The sequence below is a fragment of the Cryptomeria japonica genome, chromosome 2, assembly GCF_030272615.1.
Source record: "Cryptomeria japonica chromosome 2, Sugi_1.0, whole genome shotgun sequence".
Taxonomy (NCBI): domain Eukaryota; kingdom Viridiplantae; phylum Streptophyta; class Pinopsida; order Cupressales; family Cupressaceae; genus Cryptomeria; species Cryptomeria japonica.
The window spans coordinates 579,850,823-579,860,254 of record NC_081406.1 but is presented as its reverse complement, the minus strand read 5'-3'; the positions used below and the strand labels follow the sequence as shown (position 1 = coordinate 579,860,254).

General features: G+C 33.6%; 1 protein-coding gene and 1 pseudogene across 1 annotated transcript; both read right to left on the bottom strand.

The window, feature by feature from the left end:
* Nucleotides 1-2,966: 2,966 nt before the first annotated feature.
* On the bottom strand, nt 2,967-4,570 carry LOC131051795 (probable methyltransferase TCM_000168; annotated as a pseudogene).
* A 1,465-nt stretch (nt 4,571-6,035) lies between these two features.
* LOC131051788 (probable methyltransferase TCM_000168) lies at nt 6,036-9,055 on the bottom strand. The gene is made up of 4 exons (XM_057986393.2): nt 8,981-9,055; nt 8,462-8,899; nt 7,308-7,589; nt 6,036-6,215 (listed from the first exon to the last, which is right to left on the bottom strand). The coding sequence occupies exons 1-4, from the start codon at nt 9,053-9,055 to the stop codon at nt 6,036-6,038; spliced, it is 975 nt and encodes a 324-aa protein (XP_057842376.2).
* Nucleotides 9,056-9,432: the final 377 nt, after the last annotated feature.

Here is a 9,432-nt window from a genome sequence, read left to right as displayed (position 1 = left end):
ATCATGATCGATGACAAATCGATCGCAAGATGACAAGATTGAAAATGACAACGATTGATGACAAATCGATCGCATGATGATAAGATTGAAAAGAGGACAAAACCCTAATTAGGATTGACGATGTCCAAAATGATGACAAATGAGCTTGTACATTGATACGACAAGATAAGATTGACCAAAATCATGACTGAAGATTGTTATCGACAAGACCAAATTCAAGAGCGAGATAAATGAAGAATGGAGAAGAAGGACTCGATGCTCGCAAATGATAAAGACCAAGTGCGTGACATAGGAGAAATGTTAATGCGACGCAAAAACCCTAAAATAAGGCAATGCGCAAATGTTAAAGTATGATTCCACAAGCATTGACCATTTTTAGACGTCTACAATAATCATCCAAGTTAATTACCCTACTTTGACGTTTATATTAGGTACACCAAATACGAAATGGCTAGATTTAAATAGCATCATATTTAAACTACCAATTTCGAAATAAAATTGTGTTTCATGGAAGATCCAAAACATTATTAATAATAAATATTTAATTACATTGTAGATGTATAATGGTTATCTAGTCCTCTATAGGAGAATACTAATAACATTGCAGAGTTCAATGCTTTGAAGCTTGGGCTTCTTTTATGTAAAGAAATGGATATTGACAAAGTAGAGATTGAAGATGATTCAACTTTAGTGATTAATGTTGTGAGGATAGGATTCATATTCAACTAGAAATTGAAAGCATTGTAAGAGACAGTTTTAGCTTTGCTAAAACACTTTAAAGAATACACAGTTAATCACATAAATTGTGAACGAAATAAAGAAGCAGACATCTCGGCCAATAAAGCAATTGAAGGTTTGAAAGAAGTCTTTAAGAGGAGGAAGAATTAACCCAATATTGAGTAAATGAGGATATTTAGAGAAAGAAAATAAGAGGAGTAAGAATTAATGGTTAAAGGAAAAGGTTGGACAATGGCTATTAAGATATGAGAATTTGAATTTGAATGTGGTGGCAAAACTCTCTAGGGTGACATTAGAGTTTTTGGTTGATGCAACTGTAATTAATAACACTACCCTTTGGCAGGGATGTAGTTTAGTCACTCAATGTCATGGATTGTTAGCTATACAGTTATATCCATGGTGGCATGATCGTTGTGTATTTGAGTTTGAATGGGTTTGAGTGGAAGAGGACGGGTGGTGGTTTCAGAGTTGATTTTAATAGGAAAAGTTGGATACGACCGGTTAAACCAGAGATTTGAATGGATACTGCAGCGTGTGGAGTTATTGATAGCATTAATGATAGAATTCTCTCGAGAAGTTGACAAAATAAGGGTGACATTAAGAGTATTTTTTTGGGAATGTCTAGCATTCATATCCTTCTCTGCCTTCTGCAAGCATTTCTCTCCAAATTTCTTTGTTGTTCTCTACAAGCATTCCTTTCTATCTTCGTGGATTCTCCAACTAGACTAGTGGCCAGTAAGAGGAAAATGGGTTTCCTAGGAGAAATAACTCAGAAGCGTCTGGGTGAAGTGCTTAATTATTCGCATAGGTTGTTTATGCATGCAGTGAAATATGTCTTGGGTCTAGAATTTCTCCATGTCGATCACCGTCAACATGGATATTCCAGCAATGTTTTAGCCATAGCGATAACCATGGGTGAAAAGAAGGTGGTAGCAGAGGAATTGTGTCATTACATCTTCAAAGCTATTTAATGGGTGAAAAGAAGGTGGTAGCAGAGGAATCGTGTCATTACATCTTCAAAGATATTTAATAGGTGATTTGGACAGAGTTTTGCTCCCGGTGGATGAAAGACTCACTATCACGGTGCCAGGGTAGTAATTTGTTGTTAAAACTAGAATAGGGGAGGTGCCACGGTTTCCAGTTCTCACTATATGGAATCAACAAAGCTTAGATGCAAGGGAATTGGAGATTAAAAGGGGATCGACTTTTTTTAAGAGATTAATGGGGCTCACTGAGAAGGGTTGGGCAAAAAGAGCTATAGGAGGTGATGATGTGAATGAAGATTAAGCATGAGTTTGGAAATACATATATGATGAATGCTTAGACAGTTTGGGCAGTCGAATTCGAGTGATGATGAAGAGGAACTGAGTCTAGAACAGGTGGAGCGACTATTAGAGGCCATTGAAAATGTTCAACAGAAAGCATTTGCAGATATTCAAGGTTCAAGGCTCTCTAATGTGGGTTGAGGCAAGGAAAATCTATGTTTTCATTGTCCATAAACTTGTTCTCGGTTTTCGTTTTTCTTTATCGATTGTTTTTTTGGCAGATTATCGGAAAGGCTTTGATTATATGCTTGATACTTTGAACTTCTAGGGGAGTATTATATAGCAGGCTCCATTGTTTTGTCTGTTTTTTCCCAAAACTCTGTGATGGTTATTTTTTATAATATTTAATAAATATTCTGATTTTGACCCTTTATTGAAAAATAAATAAAAAATAAATGAGGTCTTACATAAGTTTTTGGATGTAGAGGACAATTAGTATAAGTGAACTATTTTATTGTTCCACTCATTTATACTAATTAGTATTTTGCTTGGTTTTCGCTCATTCTAATTTGTATGCCCATCTTGGAATCTATATGGCTCACAATTCATATCAATTGTTATGAATAGATATAGCCAACTCTCAAATAAGATGACACGAACCTTAATAATCCACAAATATCAAGATAAAATTTGAAAACATCAATCTTTAAGACCTTACATAAATTTAAGATCTGACTAATTTACTTATCTCCTTAACCTACAACTCTTAAAAATACACAAACACATAAAACAGTATATATATCAGTTGAAACATCCACAAAACGTAAACTTTATGATATTGTGTGAATAAATTGTTCGTCACAATCAAGAATCTTAAACAGAAACTAAACTTTTTTAAAGGAAATGATTGAAACATAGCAATACGATTCCCTTTCATTCCAATCCAATTACATGGAACTTAAACTATTTTCTTTCAAGAACAACTAATAACTCGCTTCCTTCGCTACTGGAGAGTGACACTGGGTTTTCTGCAATTCTCCCTGCAAAACTCTCTAATAGCGGAGCAACAACTTCTTCTCCAAAAGAAGCCGAAATCAGCCCTTCTAAAATAGCTCTACAGTGATTGGCAGACCTCCTTCCCAAAGCCTCACGATTGCTTATCTCCTCCTTAATTGCTCGTTTATAACCTTTTATAATTCCTCCTTTTATAACTCCCTGTCAAATCAAAAGGAAAGGTTATAAACACTTAGATATTTCTGGACTACCCAGAAGATGTTTATTTTAGAAATGTAACAGCAGTTGAACTGAAGTTATATTAGTTTGGGGTACCTGAGTGACCCTGTCATTGAAGGCAGAATTCAGAGTATCCCAAACTAACTTAAGCGGGCCTTGGTCTCTGGGATCATCACAAGCATCAGGACGCCCTGCTATAGTTAGAGACATACAACCTCCTCCCACCACTTCTCTCGAACGGGCTCTCAGGAAGCTGTGGAAATCTTTCTCAAATTGGCCTAGATATGCCTGCCCTGTTTCCACTGGCCCTTCCTTTGATATATGCACTCTCCCACCATTCCATTATTTCGACTTCTTATCTTTGATTTGTCGAGGGATCTGTTTGGAGCAGTATAACGTTTTGACTTAAACAACACATTCTAAATTTTAATTAAATAACACATTCTAAACTTTGATCTATATAAGCAAGTGATCCGCAGAAATCAATTACCAATTTTGATATCTTATAATGAAGACTCATTTTTTAATGTTTGTACAACATTTTTACTTTAACAGAACACTCTAAACTTTAATATATTTAAATGATTTAAGGACAGTTGGAGACTTTAACCCTTCGTTGCTTCTTAATTTAAGAGTTAAAAATAGAGAGGATCTCAACTTACTTGTGAAAGCCAGTGTAAACTGAACGAGGAGTGAACAAAGTGGAGAGACTTTTTGGTAAAAGACGGTTGTAGAAGGACCCTGCAACACCTGCTGCAAAGTAGTTACATCTAGTTATTTCTGTACTATTCTTGTTATCAATATCTTCTCCCTCTTCTTCTTCTTTCTCTTCCACATTGGGAGGCAGGGGTAAGCTTTGGAAAAGAAAATTGAAGTCGTTGGAGGGCAGATCTGAGAAGAATACTTGCAACTCTGGCATTGGAGAACCCATCGCCATGCATTTCTCTTGAATTGCCTTTGAGATTGCCCCTGCAATGAAAAGTGTGTTGGGTCCAGCAGAACAACCCAGATCTGCTATGCAAAACCTTTCAATTGGAGTAATCTTCATGCTGGAAATACACTCGTTCAGAAATGGTTCTGAAAAATGGAGACACTCGCCCTGTAACTTACATAAAAACAAATTATAATACTATCAAACTTCAAGAATTGAAAAATTATTGTATTGGTTTAAATCACATTAAGTTTAGATTTCGAAATTTAAAAATGTTAAACATTCAAAATTGACTGACATTCTCTAGACTTATATGTTACTTAAATGCAATGAATTTTGTGCATAACTGCCTTGTCCTCGCCTTGCCCGCCATGGCCAAAACCTTTTCAATTTTCATCTCCATTGTTGAAATCAATTTCTCCCACCAACTCACAGAGCAACTGACATGCTTCACCGATTTCTTAACCGCCTTTGTTCATCATGGAATCTGTTTAATGTTGATTTGACTGTGTCTCCAGCATTTATTGCAGATGATAATCCTATTCTTACCTATTCCTCAGCCGACATTCTCTAGTGATCAACAAATTTACCAATGTAATCCGCCTCACAAAAAACTATAAATAAGTGCTCATTGGAGCTATTATCTATTGTGTGCAGATATGTGATATTTGAAGAACTCTTAGAGTTATGTATCTGTTTTTGTAGTACTTATGAATCAATACAAATGATGTATTGTTGTTTGTTATCAATATTTCTTTAACGGTATAATCATAAATGTTTCTCCATCCATTGCAGAATAGATTCAACATTGTTACAAGGAAGCCTTAATGGTTTGAACACACAAAACAATTAATAACAAAAGACCTCAAATTTAATGGTATTGGACTCTCTTACTATGCAAACCAGTCGCATGGTACAATTGTAAAAACAATAAATTGTATATTTCATAATTTTAAAAGATTCTAAAACATTATTTATAATTTATGTTTGATTACATTGTATATGTATAATAGATAGTTTTCAAAAAAAAATTTGGGTGTAGAGGACAATTAGTATAAGTGAACTATTTTATTATTCTTCATACAAAACAGCACTTGATAAAAAAACACAAAGCTGTATTATACAATTATTTTTCATCAAATATTTTATATTTTTACAACATTGAGAAGACAGATAAAAAGGATCGAACCAGTAGAAATCACGTAAAAATCCGTTGTGTTGAAGATTTCATGTTTTTTATCAGATGTTGTTTTGTATGAAGAATAGACGGCTCCATTTTATTGTTACATTCATTTATAGATCAATTAATATGTTACTCGTTTTTTACTCATTCATCTTGAAATTTGTATGACTCACAATTCATATGGATTGTTTTAGATGGATACTACCAACTCTCAAATAAGATGACACGGATCTTAAATATCCACAAATATCAAGATATAATATTTGAAAGAGAATCAATTGAAATTAAAACATTAAGCTTTAAGACCTCGCATTCACCATTATCTCATAACCTGATAAGTTTACTCATCTCCTTAACCTACAACTCCTAGAAAACATAACGATATTGTGTGAATAAATTGTTCGTCACAACATAGAAACTTCAACAGAAGCTAAACTTTAATAAGGAAAAGATTGAAACATAGCAATAGAATTCCCTTTTATTCCAATCCCATTGCATGGAAGTTGAACTATTTTCTTTCAAGAACAACTAATAACTCACTTCCCTCAGGAATGGAGAGTGACATTGGATTTTCTGCAATTCTCCCTGCAAAACTCTTAAATAACGGAGCCACAACTTCATCTCTAAAAGAAGCCGAAATGAGCCTTTCCAAACCAGCTCTACAGTGATTAGCAGACCTCCTTCCCTAAGCCTCACGATTGCTTATGTCCTTGTTAATTACTCCTTCATAACCCAATCCAAATAAAGACTCAATCTTTTTCACAATGAATGAGCCTTCTTTCTCAACTTGAGCTCTCAGCTCCTTTGGAGAGGGAGAATAAATAGGCAAGTTGAATGAGTCTCTTTCCTCCTCCTTTATCATTCCCTGTAAAATCAAAATATGGGTGGTGTCAATTTTTTTTTAATAAAAATTAAAAATGTTAAATTTGATATGTTTGTGACATTTAAATGTATGAAAAAAATTCATTTAATTATTATTTTTATTAAGATTAATGCGTTAATATCTTTAATCAATATATTAACACAAAAATATGTTTCTACATTGTTAATATATAATATAATAGTAGTATAATAATATTTAATAAAAATAATATTATTAATTATAGAGAATTGAAAATGTCCAACATAAAATCCACTTTTTTTCAAGGATAAGAACAAATATAAAATAAAAATACAATGATATGATAATATAATGATAATTGAAATAAAGGAGGGGTTAAATTTTTTTCAAAACTAAAGAATAACAAAGCAAGGGCATCAAACAACCCTGTCAAGATCCATTAAGTGATCCAACTGATGAGACAAATCCAAGGGTAATTGACACTTATCCATGTGCTCAAAAGCCCATTTGGCCAGGCAATCGGCAACACCATTCCACTCCCTAAGGATATGCTTGAAAGAAACAGAAAATAAAGAATCACTCAAATGAAGAATTTGGTTAACAACTGTATATTTTTTGTTTAGCCAAATGGGCATCAGATCATGTTGAGGGTTGGCATATTGTTGATAAGAGACAATTACCTCCTAATATGTCTCAGGTGTTAGATCAACTAGAGGATAGGGACAAGGTTTTGTAGTGCTCTCTTTGTTGGGCATTCTACTCTTTTGTATCTTTCTTGTGTTTAAATAAATTTTTACCCCCCTTTTTATTTAATAATTTAGTACTAAAAGTTTTTTTGCTTTTGTAAGGAGTTTAATGGAATTGTTAAAAAATAATAAGAATATAGCAAAACATAATAATATAACCTTATATTAATAATAATTTATATTAATTACAATATCATAATATAATAATGATTTAAATTTATTACAATATAATAATATAATGTTTTTTTAATAGAATAGTGAACAAATTTGATATCTTTCAATGCACTTTATCTAAATTCCTTTAAAAATATGTATGCTAGCATTAGAAAGGCAACAACACTTGGACAAGAGTTATATTAGATTTGGGTACCTGTATGACCATGTCATTGAGGGTAGCATTTAGAGTATCTCGAGTAAACCTAGATGGGCCTTGGTCTCTGGGATCGTCACAAGCATCAGGACGCCCTCCTATACATATAAACATGCAACCTCCTCTCACCACTTCATCTGAACGGGCTCTCAAAAAATTATGGACATCCTTTTTAAATTGACCTAGATATGCCTCCCCAATTTCCACCGGCCCTTCCTTTGATATATGCACTCTCCCACCATTCCACGATTTCAACTTCTTATCTTCAATTTCTGGAGGGACCTGTTTTTTAATGTATGTACAACATTTTGACTTAAACAACACATTCTAAACTTTGACTTAAACAATATATACTAAGCTTGACTAATTTAGGTGAATGATTGAAAATCAACTATTCAATTACAACACTGATTTCACCTTCTTAGGAGGCCCTGTTTTTTAATCTATGTACCAACATTTTGACTTAAACGACACACTCTAAGCTTTGACTTATTTAGGTGACAAAGATAAGAAATTAACTATCCAATTACATTTCTTATGAGGATCAATATTTGAATGTTTGCACAACATTTTGACTTAAACAACACACTATAAGCTTTTAGCTATTTAGATGATTCATCGAAAATCAATTACCCAATAACAACATTGATTTTGACTTCTTACATGGACATGTTTTTGAATGTTTATACAATATTTTGACTTAAACAACACACTCTAAGCTTTGAGTTATTTAGGTGACTCATAAAAAATCAACTATCGAATTACAATACTGATTTCAAATTCTTACATGGACATGTTTTTTAATGTTTGTACAACATTTTGACTTAAACAAAACAGTCTAAGCTTTGAGTTATTTAGGCATCTTGTCAAAACTCAGCTACCCAATTACAAGGGTGATTTTGACTTCTTACATGGACCTGTTTTTGAATGTTTGTATAACATTTTGACTTAAATAATACACTAAGTTTTGACAAAAACAATACTCTAAATTTTGACTTAAGCAATGCACTCTAAAATTTGACTCATTCAAACGACTCATCTGAATTCAACTACCCAATTACAACACTGTCGTAGGCTTTAACCAACTGATTCACTAATCTACCTTCATTGTTTTTTAATTTAAGAATAAAAAGGCATAGAGGGTATGAACTTACTTGTGAAAGCCAGTGTAAACTGAAAGAGGAGTGAACAAAGTGAAGAGAATTTTTGGGGAAAAGACGGTTGTAGAAGGAACCTGCAACACCTGCAACAAAGTAGTTACATCTAGTTTTAATTCTACAACCATTCTTCTCATTGCTATCTTCATCCTCTTCTTCTTCCTTGTCTCCCTTGGGAGGAGGTGGTAAGCTTTGGAAAAGCAAATTGAAGTCGTTGGAGGGCAGATCTGAGAAGAATACTTGCAACTCTGGTACTGGAGAACCCATCACCATGCATTTATCTTGAATTACCTTTGAGATTGACTCTGCAATGAAAAGTGTATTGGGTCCAGCCGAACACCCCAGATCTGCTATGCAAAATCTTTCAACTGGAGTAATCTTCATGTTGGAAATGCATTCTTTCAAAAATGGTTGTAGGAAATGGAGACATTCGCTCTGTAACAGAACACAAACACAAATTATTATAATACAATCAAACTTCAGGTGCTATACAGTTAGGAATTGGATAGAAATTACTTGATGCAATGAATTTTGTGCATAGCTGCCTTCTCCTTGCCCACCATTCATGGCTAAAACCTTGTCTATCTTCATCCCCATTACAGAATAGATTGAAGATTGTTAGAAGGGAAGCTTTAATGGTTTGAACACACAGAACAGTTAATTACAGAAGCATATATAATACTTCCTCTTTTGTTTCTTTCCTTTGACCTCTAATGGTATGGGACTCTTACAATGCAAAATTCGATACAAGAAGAGGAGATAAGCCGCCAGTCGCTTGGTGCAACTGTAACAAGGAAATGAGACATTGGTGCAATTCTAACAAGGAAATGAGACATCATATTAGAAAATTAAACAAAAAATGATCTTAGAATAGTGTGATGCTGAAATTAGTTGTCATATTCCACTGATACAGGAATACAAGTGAATATGCTGCCAATTGTATGGTACAACTGTAATAATTCCATTGA

Coding starts and splice junctions, on each gene's coding strand:
- LOC131051788 (XM_057986393.2), bottom strand. CDS start 9,055: ATGAAGATAGACAAGGTTTTAGCCATGAATGGTGGGCAAGGAGAAGGC. Junction 7,590..8,461: donor GTTTACACTGGCTTTCACAA/GTAAGTTCATAC, acceptor ATTAAAAAACAG/GTCCCTCCAGAAATTGAAGA. Junction 6,216..7,307: donor TCAATGACATGGTCATACAG/GTACCCAAATCT, acceptor TTGATTTTACAG/GGAATGATAAAGGAGGAGGA.